Here is a 15,545-nt window from a genome sequence, read left to right on the forward strand (position 1 = left end):
TCAAACTGACAACAGAGTACCTTGAATAGAAAAGATCTTTCTGGATTATCTGACTGGACTGCAAGCTGAAGCAATGGAGAACATCCTTTCTTACCTAACTGACATATTGAAAGCACCTGTTATGTTTCTCTAGCCTTTACTCACTGGGCATCCCCTCAGGTCACCTTTGTCATGTGCTCTAGGGAATGGCATCTTTTGCAGCTGAGATCTAGAGTATTTCCCCATTTCTGACATTCATAGACATTCAGTGACAGTTTCTATCAGAAGCTGGAGAGCTGGACTGGGAGTTCTGCAGAACCTGCTTGTTATTTCAATAGTTATTTTTTTTTCTGAGAATTACTTCTGTTTTAAAAAGAGCTTAAAAATGCTTGCCAGGACTGGGCAGTGGAAGAAGCCTGCCAGCATGCACAAGGTCTCCAGCCCTTGGAGAAAAGGCATTTCCAGGAATAGAAGGAATGCTAGGAACCTATTCTGAGAGTGAGAAAGGCAGAAGGCAGCCCCCTGGGGCTTGGCTGGAAGTCCCACCTAGAGAAATGGTTTAGAGCACCTGCCTTCTGAGCCCAGCTCAATTCACACTTAGAGGGAGGGCTCTATATACCACAGCCTTCTCAAAAATCTGTTTTCTCCTTTGTGTATGGGTGTGAGCAGGGCCAACCAGAACCAGGTCCAACAGCAGGGAGCTTACTGTTAGGCACAAGGAAGAGGAAACCAGTCCCTCATCTCCTCCATCTTCCCCCACCCTCCTCCCTCCACACTGTGAGACTCAGCTCTTCAGGGATTTGAACTTCTGCGATGCACTCCAGGGAGAGGAGCCCTGAGGGCTGTGTGGATCCATCTGCAGGTAAAACCTGCATAGCTCTCTGATCCTCAATTCTGTGTTCCCGTCTCCTGTTGTTGCTTTTTGCCACCTTCTTTCTGCCTCTGGGTGGATGCAATTTTCTTCTGCCAGATAATTTGTTTTCTGTCTGCTCACCCACTCTCCTGAGAGAAGATGCGTTTGTTCCCAGTCTCTGCTCCTAAGCTCTGGGTGAGTTGAAGAAAGCTTTTCTGAGGAAACCGGAAAGAGCGGGAAGATCTTTCAGTGTCTGGCTCTTCTTCCTCTTCCCAAGGCCTGTTTACTGGGTGGTAGTCAGCAGCAGCCGAGATTCTCAGCATCCTCCCCAGCATCTTCCTCATCATCCTCTTCACCATCCTCAGCATCTTCCTCAGCAAGCTGGGCTGCTGTCATGGACGGCTCTTCATCCTTACTGTTGCAGCCTTGCTGTCCAGCTGGCTACCCCTCTCTGGCTCCTTTTTAAATTGTTTTATCCCTAGTCTGCTTTGGGGAAATGGGGGATGATAATGAGACAGATGTAACAGAGTTTGTTCTACTGGGGTTCTCTGGCTTTGGCTTTCTCCAGGGCCATCTGTTCTGGGGTGTGCTGTGTATCTATGTTGTTACCTTGCTGGGCAAATCTCTGATTGTCTTCCCTAACTCTGGCGGACTCTGGGCTGCACTCCCCATGTACTTCTTCCCGCGCACTTCTCTGTGGTGGAGATCCTTTACACCACGACCATTGTGCCTAGGATGTTGGCTGACCTCCGGTCTTCCTGCCCCACCATCCCCCTTGGCAGCTGCTTCACTCAGTTATATTTCTTTTCTCTTTTTGGAGTTACTGAATGCTGCTTGCTCACTGCCATGGCCTATGATCGCTATGCTGCCATCTGTTGTCCACTGCACTATGCTACCCTGATGAGTCAGGGAACCTGTACAGGCATGGTGGGGGCCTCTTATCTTGCTGGCTTCATCACAGGCACTACTCACTCTGTCTGTATCTTCACATTGCCTTTCCATGGGGACAACACCATCCATCATTTTCTGTGTGACATCCTGCCTGTGCTGAGACTGGCTAGTGCAAGCACTTTCAGGGGTGAAGTGGGGAACCTCTTTGTCACAATCACTTTCGTTTTCACCCCCTTCTTATTGATTGTGGCCTCTTATGCCTGTATTCTTGCCACCATCCTTGGTGTTGCAACATCCCAGGGTCGTCAAAAGCTCTTTTCTACCTGTTCCTCCCACTTGTTTGTTGTCATTCTCTTTTTTGGGACAGCCACTGTGGCTTATATGAGGCCTCAGGCAGATTCCTTTGGGGACACAGACCAGATTCTTACCCTGTTCTACACAGTTGTCACCCCCATGTGCAACCCTTTTGTTTATTCTCTGAGGAACCAGGAGGTTGCAGGGGCCATGAGGCGGCTCATGAAGAGATACCTTAGGGGTCCTTGACCCCAGGCTCCTTTCTTCCCAAGATCTTGGAGCTCAGAGCCTGACTCCTGGATATTCACAAGGAAAAAGAGAAGCTGAGACCTGCAGTCCTCAGAGTGCAGCGTGTGCATTGGAGTGTTTCATCCTGCGTGAATGTCCAAGACACAGATATACTGTTCAGAGCTCTGCTTCTGGGACCTGGTCTTAAGTCTTGACTGTGCTTCACTCTAAGAGAAGAGCTCAGAGCACAAACACTGGGACAGAGGTCAAGGGAAGGCAGCCGAGAAGACCCTGTGTGATGATGTAATTCCTGGTCAAGGTTGAGGCTCTGGTGTCTTCCTTTGTCCATGATCTTGAGACATTTGTCATCCTGATTCTCCCAGGGACTCCTTATTGTAAGCCTTTTTCTCTGACATCATTTGTACCTGCTGGGGGCACAGGGATAGGGACAGGGACAGAGACAGGGAGTGGGTGCCTTGGCTTGCAAGTTTAGCTCCTGAGTCTTGCTTGGTAGTGCTGTAGGCTTGGTCTCTCCAGTTTTTTTGTCTCCTGACTAACCCTGAACACCTGGGACCTTGTGGAGAGGTTGGTGTTTCCTACTTGACTTCTTCTCAGACTGCGGTCAAAGACATAATTTTCATGCTCTCTTTTGGTCTCAGGTAGAGCACATGTCTCTATCCCCCAGCCTCTGGTCTGAAGTCTGAGGTAGCCCTAGATTCTTGAAACCAACGATTCACTCTTCTCAGTCAGAGTTCACATTGGTTGGCAGGTCTAGATGTCTCCCTTTTCTTGGGAAGGCAGGTGTTGGTTGTTCACGAGTCTTTTTCAGCTGTTACTCACACACAGGGAGTAGCAGAGGCAGATGCTCAAGGAAGTATAAATGAGGACCTGAACACAGCATTTAGTTTCTCAGTTTGTAAAAAATAGCATCGCTATTTGCAAGAAATTTATATACAGAGGAAAATATAACTATCAATAAAATGTTAATAATGTCTCTGAGGAGTTACTGCCACATGCCTCTGTTCTGCATTTGCATATGTTGCATGTTCATAAAAAATAAAACTAAGATTATATTGTGTAAACTGTGTTTTAGAAGTTTCTACTTTATTGAACCACATTTGAACATTGTGCCATGACTTCTGAAATGTACCTTCAAAGTCCCTGTCATATTCTACAGTGTGGGTACAGTGTAATCTTAAGGAAGGCCCTGGCACTGCAGCTAACTTTCGTCATGGAAGTTGACATAAGTGTTCTCACATCCACCTTTGTGTTTATTTCCTCGTTCTCTAGTCTACCTTCCAGAAACAGGATGGCTGAATAAATGCTTTTGAAATACTTTGCCAAATTACCCTCCACAAGAATTTTTATTATATTTTATAGTGTGAGAATGACTTCCTACAAATTTCAAAGCAAGAACACCATGTAAGTGTCAGGAAGGAGCTGAGATTAAATGGACCAGGAAGAGGAAGGAGGAGGAAGGTATAGATACATATTTTGATATTTATTTATTCATTCATTGTTTGTATGTGAGTGCACTGTTGCTCTGTTCAGCTATACCAGAAGAGGGTATTAAGTCCCAATACAGATGGTTGTAAGTCACCATGAGGTTGTTGAGAATTGAGCTCAGGATTTCTGGAAGAGCAGTCAGTGTTCTCAATCACTGAGATACCTCTCCAGCTCCTTAATAATTTTTCAAAGTGGGAAGAATAAAATAAGTGTGAGTCACTTTTCCTCAGTTGACCAAGGATGAGGTGAGACACGTGGATAAGCAATGCACTAAGATGCATTTGAGCCTAAGATCTACTTTCAGATAGAGTCAATGTCTGAACAGTGAGAACACAAAGCAAGCTTACAGTGAGGCTTTCAGATGTTGGAGGTGGTGAGCCCCTGGGACTTACTGAGGGCTCACCTTTCTGTGGAGATCATTGCCTTGTGTTCTCTTGTTCACAGATATAATTGCCTTTTCCCTGCTGCTGTGTCCCATTCAAGTATCTAAGCTGACACACAGTGATTCATGCCCTTTTCATCCTTAATGAAGAATTTCCTAAGATTATGAGTTTTGGTGGTTGTTGTTTTGACCCAGGATCTCACTATGTGGTGTTGGCTGGCCTGGAAATTGCTATGGAGAGCAGGTTAGCCATGAACTCACAGAGAATTCACCTGCTTGCTACTCTCAAGTACTGGGATTAAAGGTGTGCCTTACATGCCTTCCAATTATCTATTTTTTCAGGTATAAAACCTAATATAAAAAGTATGTTTACAGACACTAGCTGTGTTTGGGAACTATTATATAAATCAATATTCAAACTATTACACAGTATTTGAACTATTACATAAATCAATGTTTAAACCCATCTTTAGTGGCATACATTTTATTTTCCTTATAATTATGTACTAAAAATCTCAACAAAATTTTTTATGCAGATAATTTTCCAAGCACAATCCTAAATTATCTTTGGTTTACCCCAATGTGCAGCCCAAGTGTTAGCCATGATTTGGGGAAGGCTGGAGGTCGTGTTTTGCACTGTGTCTCCCAGGAAGCATTCCGGGGACAACAGACACTCATCAACCATCAACCTTCAACACACATTTTCAAGTCTTCATAATCATTCAAGTTAATATATTTCTGTAGGTCTGTTTCCTGTTTCCTCCATTCCTTGGCCCCACCCTGCACTGAATCCCAAGATCACAGGGACCTTACCAGTTACTTTCTGATATCAGAAGCATTAGCAACCCCAGACCTCTTTTCCCTGTGAGAAGTGAGATGCTGTCTGAAGTAGCCTAGACTTTTCCTCTGAATGTTGGGTGCTATGTAGTTGGACATCCAAGTGTTGCTACACAATTGTGGTTACTTTTTCCTGACAGGGTTTTGCTCTGTAGTTATGTAGCCTAGGATGGTCTTGAACTTGTGTCAATTCTCCTTCTTTAGTCTCCCAAGTGCTAGAATTAGAGGAACTGTCACTGCATCAAGAAGTGTTTCTCCCTCTTATTTCCAATTTACTCCTTTGGTCCCTAGTATTCTCTCCACTTGTCCCTATCACTCCAGATTTTCACTATCACCGTTATGTGAAACACAGTGATCAATTTTCAGTGTTCATTTTACTGAATATCTCAGCATTATTGACACGATCAGGTCACTTGCCTATCCTGGAAACTCTTTTTAGCATCAGTGATTTCTAAACACTCAACTTTGAACTTGACCTCTTTGTATTTTTAACTCTTTCCCTTTAGATACTGTATACCAAATTACACCTTACTGTGACTATGACAATTGCGATGTCACAGCTTATCACCGTGTGTTACAGTGGAGGTGTGATATCAGAATGCACCGTGCGATGGTCCAATGGATCATTGCTATATAAAAACAGAGCATTGTGATGACATAAAGGCTGAACATCACCATGGCCCTTATTTTATAGTCTTATTATTTTTGATGTACAATCATGCATTTGTTTGGGACATGGTGGGACATTTCAGAACTAGTGTCTAAAGCCTGAAGATTATGTTAAGGAAACAGACATTGTTACTGATGCACCACTGGTTTTATTTTTGTTTTTGTTTTTGTACATTTGCTGTTTTGTCCCAAGTCAGTCTTGGTGGATGGTACATTTTTAGGAGTCTATTAATTCCTTCTAGGTTATTCCATTAGTTGGCATGTAATAATTTTACAACAAGCTCTTGCAATGGTTCACACTTCTGAGGTATCAGTTATGATGTCTTCTTTCCCTTCCCCTTATGATTTTGCTTATTTAATTTTTTTACCTGGTAGTCTCATTAAAGATAATCACCTTTGTGTATTGTTTCTTAAAACCAACTTTCAGTCTTGTCAGTTTTTTTCTCTTTGGCTATTTACTTTTCCAGTCAATTTGACTATTCCCTCTCCTGTTTTCAGAAACCACCCATTGTTAATGCATGTCATGGAGTTTATAAAAATCTTTTTATGGATTCATTGCGACTTTTAAGTCATACACCCCAGTCTTGCTCATCTTCCTGTGCCCTGATATTTACCCTTTGCCCTTTCAAACTCCCAGTTAAAATTAGACACACACACACACACACACACACACACACACACACACACACACACACACTGTGTTCACACACAGACACACACAGACAGACACAGATACAGATAGACACACACGCACATGCACAAGAGCAAAAAAACCTCCCAAAGCACAGAAAACATCTCATGCGGTATCTGTAGTAAATCACAGCATGTTCCATGCTATGTCCCTCTGTCCACACATCTTCATTTGCAAATGTTCATTGCAATGGGTCTTTTGTCTGAAACCTCTGGCTTCTGTGACACTGTCAGTATTAGATCTCCACCAGAACTCTTGTTGGTTATCCTGTTGTTGTCCTATTCCATGGAGATCCAGAAGGTTTGGGATCTCAGTACCAGCCCTTTCACATGCTCCAACTGTTCACGGATGATGTAGATTTTGGGGTGGGTTAACCCAAAACCCTGGATCTGGGCCTGGGTGTAGCATAGCCGGTCAGCCTGCCTGGTCTCCGTTATCTTTACCACCAACACAGGTTCTCCGTTCCCGTGAGGCCACCCGGGACTGTGGAGTGCTGTTGATACAGTTTAGTGGAAGAAGCCTGCCAGCATGCACAAGGTCTCCAGCCCTTGGAGAAAAGGCATTTCCAGGAATAGAAGGAATGCTAGGAACCTATTCTGAGAGTGGGAAAGGCAGAAGGCAGCCCCCTGGGGCTTGGCTGGAAGTCCCACCTAGAGAAACGGTTTACAGCACCTGCCTTCTGAGCCCAGCTCAATTCACGCTTAGAGGGAGGGCTCTATATACCACAGCCTTCTCAAAAATCTGTTTTCTCCTTTGTGTATGGGTGTGAGCAGGGCCAACCAGAACCAGGTCCAACAGCAGGGAGCTTACTGTTAGGCACAAGGAAGAGGAAACCAGTCCCTCATCTCCTCCATCTTCCTCCCCCCTCCTCCCTCCACACTGTGAGACTCAGCTCTTCAGGGATTTGAACTTCTGCGATGCACTCCAGGGAGAGGAGCCCTGAGGGCTGTGTGGATCCATCTGCAGGTAAAACCTGCATAGCTCTCTGGTCCTCAATTCTGTGTTCCCGTCTCCTGCTGTTGCTTTTTGCCACCTTCTTTCTGCCTCTGGGTGGATGCAATTTTCTTCTGCCAGATAATTTGTTTTCTGTCTGCTCACCCACTCTCCTGAGAGAAGATGCATTTGTTCCCAGTCTCTGCTCCTAAGCTCTGGGTGAGTTGAAGAAAGCTTTTCTGAGGAAACCGGAAAGAGCGGAAGATCTTTCAGTGTCTGGCTCTTCTTCCTCTTCCCAAGGCCTGTTTACTGGGTGGAAGTCAGCAGCAGCCGAGATTCTCAGCATCCTCCCCCAGCATCTTCCTCATCATCCTCTTCACCATCCTCAGCATCTTCCTCAGCAAGCTGGGCTGCTGTCATGGACCTGCTCTTCATCCTTACTGTTGCAGCCTTGCTGTCCAGCTGGCTACCCCTCTCTGGCTCCTTTTTAAATTGTTTTATCCCTAGTCTGCTTTGGGGAAATGGGGGATGATAATGAGACAGATGTAACAGAGTTTGTTCTACTGGGGTTCTCTGGCTTTGGCTTTCTCCAGGGCCATCTGTTCTGGGGTGTGCTGTGTATCTATGTTGTTACCTTGCTGGGCAACTCTCTGATTGTCTTCCTAACTCTGGCGGACTCTGGGCTGCACTCCCCATGTACTTCTTCCTCGTCACTTCTCTGTGGTGGAGATCCTCTACACCACGACCATTGTGCCTAGGATGTTGGCTGACCTCCGGTCTTCCTGCCCCACCATCCCCCTTGGCAGCTGCTTCACTCAGTTATATTTCTTTTCTCTTTTTGGAGTTACTGAATGCTGCTTGCTCACTGCCATGGCCTATGATCGCTATGCTGCCATCTGTTGTCCACTGCACTATGCTACCCTGATGAGTCAGGGAACCTGTACAGGCATGGTGGGGGCCTCTTATCTTGCTGGCTTCATCACAGGCACTACTCACTCTGTCTGCATCTTCACGTTGCCTTTCCGTGGGGACAACACCATCCATCATTTTCTGTGTGACATCCTGCCTGTGCTGAGACTGGCTAGTGCAAGCACTTTCAGGGGTGAAGTGGGGAACCTCTTTGTCACAATCACTTTCATCTTCACCCCTTTCTTATTGATTGTGGCCTCTTATGCCTGTATTCTTGCCACCATCCTTGGTGTTGCAACATCCCAGGGTCGTCAAAAGCTCTTTTCTACCTGTTCCTCCCACTTGTTTGTGGTCATTCTCTCTTTAGGTACTGGGACTGTGGCTTATATGAGGGCCTCAGGCAGATTCCTTTGGGACACAGACCAGATTCTTACTCTGTCCTACACAGTTGTCACCCACATGTGCAACCCTTTTGTTTATTCTCTGAGGAACCAGGAGGTCGCAGGGGCCATGAGGCGGCTCATGAAGAGATACCTTAGGGGTCCTTGACCCCAGGCTCCTTTCTTCCCAAGATCTTGGAGCTCAGAGCCTGACTCCTGGATATTCACAAGGAAAAAGAGAAGCTGAGACCTGCAGTCCTCAGGGTGCGGCGTGTGCATTGGAGTGTTTCATCCTGCGTGAATGTCCAAGACACAGATATACTGTTCAGAGCTCTGCTTCTGGGACCTGGTCTTACGTCTTGACTGTGCTTCACTCTAAGAGAAGAGCTCAGAGCACAAACACTGGGACAGAGGTCAAGGGAAGGCAGCCGAGAAGACCCTGTGTGATGATGTAATTCCTGGTCAAGGTTGAGGCTCTGGTGTCTTCCTTTGTCCATGATCTTGAGACATTTGTCATCCTGATTCTCCCAGTGACTCCTTATTGTAAGCCTTTTTCTCTGACATCATTTGTACCTGCTGGGGGCACAGGGAAAGTGACAGGGACAGAGAGTCGCTGGCTTGGCTTGCAGTTACTTGTATCTTGACTGACCCCTAACTCCTCGGACCCTTCTGAGACGTAGGTGTTCCCTACTTGACTTGTGTTCAGACTGCCTTTACAGACATGATTTTCATGCTCTCCTTCTGTCTCAGGTAGAGCGCACACCTCTGTACGTCCAGGACTCTGGTCTGAAGTCTGAGGTAGCCCTAGATTCTTGAAACCAACGATTCACTCTTCTCAGTCGGAGTTCACATTGGTTGGACAGGTCTAGATGTCTCCCTTTTCTCGGGAAGGCAGGTGTTGGTTGTTCAGGAGTCTTTTTCAACTGTTACTCACACACAGGGAGTAGCAGAGGCTGGTCCTCAAGGAAGTGTAAATGAGGACCTGGACACAGCATTTAGTTTCTCAGTTTGTAAAAAATAGCATCGCTATTTGCAAGAAATTTATATACAGAGGAAAATATAACTATCAATAAAATGTTAATAATGTCTCTGAGGAGTTACTGCCACATGCCTCTGTTCTGCATTTGCATATGTTGCATGTTCATAAAAAATAAAACTAAGATTATATTGTGTAAACTGTGTTTTAGAAGTTTCTACTTTATTGAACCACATTTGAACATTGTGCCATGACTTCTGAAATGTACCTTCAAAGTCCCTGTCATATTCTACAGTGTGGGTACAGTGTAATCTTAAGGAAGGCCCTGGCACTGCAGCTAACTTTCGTCATGGAAGTTGACATAAGTGTTCTCACATCCACCCTTGTGTTTACCTCCTTGTTCTACTCTGCCTTCCAGAAACAGGATTGCTAAGTAAAACGTTTTTGGAATACTTTGCCAAATTATCTATCCCAAGAACTTTCATCATTTTTTCTTTTTCCCTTGTATTTATTGGTTATTTCATTAATTTACATTTTAAATGTTATCCCTCTTCCCTGTTTCCTCTGTACTAGCTTCCTATCTCCTCTTCTCTCCCCCATGCCTCTATGAGGGTGCTCCCCTCCATGCCTGAACACTATTGCCTCTGTGGCCTAGTGTTTCCCTCTCCTGGGTCATCAAGCTTCTACATGACCAAGGGTCTACCCTCCCAGTGATACCAGATAAGGCAACCCTCTGCTACATATTCAGCTTGAGCCATGATTGTACCGTTTGGTTGGTGGTTTAGTGCCTGGGAGCACTGGAGGATCTGGTTGGTTGATATTGTTGTTCTTCCTATGAGGTTGCAATCCCCTTCCCTCCTACAGTCCATGCCCTAACTTCCCCATTGTGGTCCCAGAACTCAGTCCAATGTTTGGCTGTTATTCATCTGTGTCTGTTTTAGTCCAGCTCTGGCAGAGCCTCTCAGGGGACAGCTATATCAGGCTCCTGTCAGTAAGCACTTATTGGCCCCAGCAATAATGTCTGGGTTTAGTGTCAGCAGATGGGATGAATCTCTAGCTGGGGCAGTCTCTGGATGGCCTTTCCTTAAGTTTCTGCTCCACTCTTTGTCCCTGCATTTACTTTTGACAAGAGGAATTCTGGATTAATATTTTTGACAAAGGTGGGTGGCCTCAACTCTCAACTGGAGGCCATGCCTATTCACTGGATATGGTCTCTACAGGTTCTATCTCTCCATCGTTGGGTATTTTGTCTAAAGTCCTCTGTCTTGGGTCCTGGGAACCTCTTGAATCTCTGGCATCTGGGACTCTCTAGTGGCTCCCTCCAGGTCCCCTTCCCTCACTGGTATACACCTACTTTCAAATTCCTGTTCCTCAGTACTTCTCCCCCATCTCATCCTTTGAGCTGTCCCCTTTTTCTTCCCCCTCCTCTGTCCCTCCAAGATCCTTCTCTTCCTCTACTTCCCAGAGATTATTCTCTTCGTCCTACTGAGTACTACTGTAGCATCCATACTTTGGTGTTATCTTCTTTCTTCTTGAGTTTCATATGGTCTGTGTGTTGCATCGTGGGAATTCCAAGCTTGTTTTGCTAATATCCACTTATCAGTGAGTGAATACCATGTGTGTCCCTTTGTGACTGGGTTACCTAATTCAAGATGGTATTTTCAAGTTCCATCCATTTGCCTAAGAATTTCATGAAATCATTTTGTTTAATAGCTGAGTATACTCCATTGTGTAAATGTACCACATTTTCTGTATCCATTCCTCCACTGAGGGATATCTGGGTTCTTTCTAGCTTCTGGCTATTATAAATAAGGCTTCTATGAACATAGTGGAGCATGTGTCCTTGTTGTATGTTGGAGCATCTTTTGAGTATATTCGCAGGAGTGGTATAAGTGGGTCCTCAGGTAGAACTGTTTCCAATTTTCTGACACCAGACTGATTTCAAGAGTGGTTGTATCAGCCTGCAATCCCACGAGCAATGGAGGAGTGTTCCCTTTTCCACAACCTCACCAGCATCTACTATCACCTGAGTTTTTGATCTTAGCCATTCTGACCGGTGCGAGGTAGAATCTCAGGGTATTTTGATTTGCATTTCCCTGATAACTAAGAATGTTGAACATTTCTTTTTTTTAAAATTATTTTTAGTAGATATATTTCTTTATTTACATTTCAAACGTTATTCCCCTTCCCGGTTTCCTGTCCATAAGCCCCTATTCCCTTCACTCCCCCTCCCCCATACGGGTATATCCCCTATACATCTCCCTTATTCTCCCCACCCATATTCTCCTGCACTCGAGGTCCAACCTTGGTAGGACCAAGGGCTTCCCCTTCTTTTGATGCCCCAACAAGGCTATTCTCTGCTACATATGCAATTGGAGCCCTGGGTCACTCCATGTATAGTCTTTGGGTAGTGGTTTAGTCCCTGGAACTCTGGTTGGTTGGCATTGTTGTTTTTATGGGGGTGCAAGCTTCTTCAACTCTTTCAAAACTTCCTGTAATTCCCCCCAAGGGGGTCCTGTTCTCAGTTCAGTTGTTTGTTGCTAACATTGACCTCTGTATTGGACATGCTTTGGATGTGTCTCTCAGGAGAGGTTTATATCCGGTCCATTTCAGCATGCATTTTCTAGCTTCATCAATCTTATCTAGTTTTGGTGGCTGTATGTATATGGGCCACATGTAGGTCAGGCTCTGAATGGCTGTTCCTTGAGTTGCTGCTTTACACTTTGCTTCCATACCCCCTCCTATGGATATTTTTCCCCCTTATAAGAAGGAGTGGTAGCATCCACATGTTGGTCATCCTTCTTCTTGAGCTTCCTGTGGTGTGTGGACTGCATCTCGAGTAATTTGAGCTTTTGGGCTAATATCCACTTATAAATGAGTGCATGCCAAGTGTGTTTCTCTGTGATTGAGTAACCTCGTTCAGAATGATATTTTCTAGTTCATTCCATTTGCCTATGAATTTCATGAAGTCATTGTTTTTGATATCTGAGTAGTACTCCATTGTGTAGATGTAGCATATTTTTTGAATCCATGGTTTGCAAGAATTTTAATTAGTATCTTTGCATTGATATTCATAAGGGAAATTGGTCTGAAGTTCTCTTTCCTTGTTGGGTCTTTGTGTGGTTTAGGTATAACAGTAATTGTGGCTTCATAGAAGGAATTCGGTAGTGCTCCATCTGTTTCAATTTCGTGGAATAGTTTGGATAGTATTGGTATGAGGTCTTCTATGAAGGGTTGATAGAATACCCATCTGGATCTGGGTTCTTCTTCATTGGGAGAATTTTTATGACTGCTTCTATTTCTTTAGGAGTTATGCTGTTGTTTAAATGGTTTATCTGTTCGTGATTTAACTTTGGTACCTGGTATCTGTCTAGGAAATTATCCATTTCCTGCAGATTTTCAAGTTTTGTTGAATATAGGCTTTTGTAGTAGGATCTGATGATTTTTTGAATTTCCTTTGATTCTGTCGTTATGTCTCCCTTTTCATTTCTGATTTTGGTAACTTGGACACACTCTCTGTGTCCTCTCATTAGTCTGGCTAAGGGTTTATCTATCTCAAAGAACCAGCTTTTGGTTCTGTTGATTCTTTCTATAGTCCTTTTTGTTTCTACTTGGTTGATTTCAGCTCTGAGTTTGATTATTTCCTGCCTTCTACTCCTCCTGGGTTTATTTGCTTCTTTTTGTTCTAGAGCTTTTAGATGTGCTGTCAAGCTGGTGACATATGCTCTCTCCTGTTTCTTTCTGCAGGCACTCAGCGCTATGAGTTTTCCTCTTAGCACAGCTTTCATTGTGTCCCATAAGTTTGGGTATGTTGTACCTTCATTTTCATTAAATTCCAAGGAGTTTTTAATTTCTTTCTTTATTTCTTCCTTGTCCAGTTTCTCATTGAGTAGAGCATTTTTCATCTTCCATGTATATGTGGGCATTCTTCCCTTATTGTTATTGAAGATCAGCTTTAGCCCGTGGTGGTCTAATAGGATGCATGGGATTATTTCTATCTTTCTGTATCTGTTGAGTCCAGTTTTATGACTGATTATATGGTCGATTTTGGAGAAAGTACCATGAGGTGGTGAGAAGAAGGTGTATGTTGTTGTACAAATATAAAAATAAAAAAGTAAGGTTGTCTTTTACCCTGCTAGGTCCACACCGTGGTGCCCCAAGACATCTGCTAGGTATCTTGGCAGAATCACATCTTAGCTCCTCGGCGGCCCATTGTCTCCTGCCAGCGCACACTTTCCTACACTCAAACCGTCACATAAAAGAACACACAACAGAATAATCTTTGACACAATTGGTAAGATATAATTGCCCACTTAAACATACAAGGCCTGGTACCATCCATCCCTTAAGAACATTGACAAAACCTGTAAATACACAGAGCAGAATCTTAACATCACCTGCCATGGCTTCTCATCCTCTCCTCTCTCTGTCCCTTGTCTCTCTCTCTGTCCTAGTCTCCTCCTCTTCCTTCAAACTTCTCTCACCCCATCCTTCCTTCTCCTCCAATGACAGGCCTCCTTCTATCCTGTACCTACCCCTCACCTATACTTTACAAATTCAATGGGGAAAAGGTTTTGGTGAAGTCACCTGATTCCTGAGTAAGTGACTAGGCAGCTATCCTTGGGGCAGTGGAATTAGCATCAAAATACAGATAACTTCAGGGCAAACCACAACAGGTGTATCCTTTTGTTTTAGGATAGAATGTTATATAAATATCTGTTAAGTCCATTTGGTTCATGACTTCTCTTAGTCTGTTTAATGTCTGTTTAATGTCTGTTTCCATGATCTGTCCATTGATGAGAGTGGGGTGTTGAAATCTCCTACTATTATTGTGTGAGGTTCAATGTGTTCTTTGAGCTTTAGTAAGATTTCTTTTATGTATGTAGGTGCCCTTGTATTTGGAGCATAGATGTTTAGAATTGAAAGTTCATCTTGGTGGATTTCTCCTTTGATGAATATGAAGTGTCCTTCCTTATCTTTTTTGGTGACTTTTGGTTGAAAATCGTTTTTATTTGATATTAGAATGGCTACTCCAGCTTGCTTCTTCTGACCATTTGCTTGGAAAGTTGTTTTCCAGCTTTTCACCCTGAGGTAGTGCCTGTCTTTGTCTCTGAGGTGTGTTTCCTGTAGACAACAGAATGCAAGGTCCTCATTGCGTATCCAGTTTGTTAATCTGTGTCTTTTTATTGGGGAATTGAGTCCATTGATGTTGAGAGATATTAAAGAATAGTGATTGTTGCTTCCTATTATATTCGTATTTGGATGTGAGATTATGTTTGTGTGCTTTTCTTCTCTCTGTTTTGTTGCAAGACAATTAGTTTCTTGCTTTTTCTAGGGTGTAGCTTGCCTCCCTTTATTGAGCTTTACCATTTATTATTCTTTGTAAGGCTGGAATTGTAGAAAGATATTGTATAAATTTGGTTTTGTCATGGACTGTCTTGGTTTTTCCATCTATGTTAATTCAGAGTTTTTCTGGAAACAGTAACCTGGGCTGGCATTTGTGTTCTCTTAGGGTCTGTATGACATCTGTCCAGGATCTTCTGGCCTTCTTCTGGTGAGAAGTCTGGTGTAATTCTGATAGGTCTGCCATTGTATGTTACTTGACCTTTTTCCCTTACTGCTTTTAATATTCTTTGTATTGCGCATTTGATGTTTTGACTATTATATGATGGGAGGAGTTTCTTTTCTGATCCAATGTATTTGGAGTTCTGTAGGCTTCTTGTATGTTGATGGGCATCTCTTTCTTTAGGTTGGGGAAGTTTTCTTCTCTGATTTTGTTGAAGATATTTATTTTATTTATTTTTTTATTAACTTGAGTATTTCTTATGTACATTTCGAGTGTTATTCCCTTTTCCGGTTTCCGGGCAAACATCCCCCTCCCCCCTCCCCTTCCTTATGGGTGTTCCCCTCCCCACCCTCCCCCCATTGCCGCCCTCCCCCCAACAGTCTAGTTCACTGGGGGTTCAGTCTTAGAAGGACCCAGGGCTTCCCCTTCCACTGGTGCTCTTATTAGGATA

General features: G+C 43.9%; 2 protein-coding genes across 2 annotated transcripts; both read left to right on the forward strand.

Moving 5' to 3' along the window:
• The first annotated feature begins 1,328 nt into the window (after positions 1 to 1,328).
• LOC116889878 (olfactory receptor 9-like) lies at positions 1,329 to 2,266 on the forward strand. Its single transcript, XM_032890702.1, is given in 3 exon segments — positions 1,329 to 1,469; positions 1,471 to 1,502; positions 1,504 to 2,266. Coding segments are annotated over 3 exon segments (936 nt in total).
• Positions 2,267 to 7,784: 5,518 nt separating this feature from the next.
• Positions 7,785 to 8,721, forward strand: LOC116889879 (olfactory receptor 9-like). The gene is given in 3 exon segments (XM_032890703.1): positions 7,785 to 7,950; positions 7,953 to 7,970; positions 7,973 to 8,721. Coding segments are annotated over 3 exon segments (933 nt in total).
• Positions 8,722 to 15,545: the final 6,824 nt, after the last annotated feature.

This window comes from Rattus rattus, chromosome 1 (genome assembly GCF_011064425.1).
Source record: "Rattus rattus isolate New Zealand chromosome 1, Rrattus_CSIRO_v1, whole genome shotgun sequence".
Lineage (NCBI taxonomy): Eukaryota > Metazoa > Chordata > Mammalia > Rodentia > Muridae > Rattus > Rattus rattus.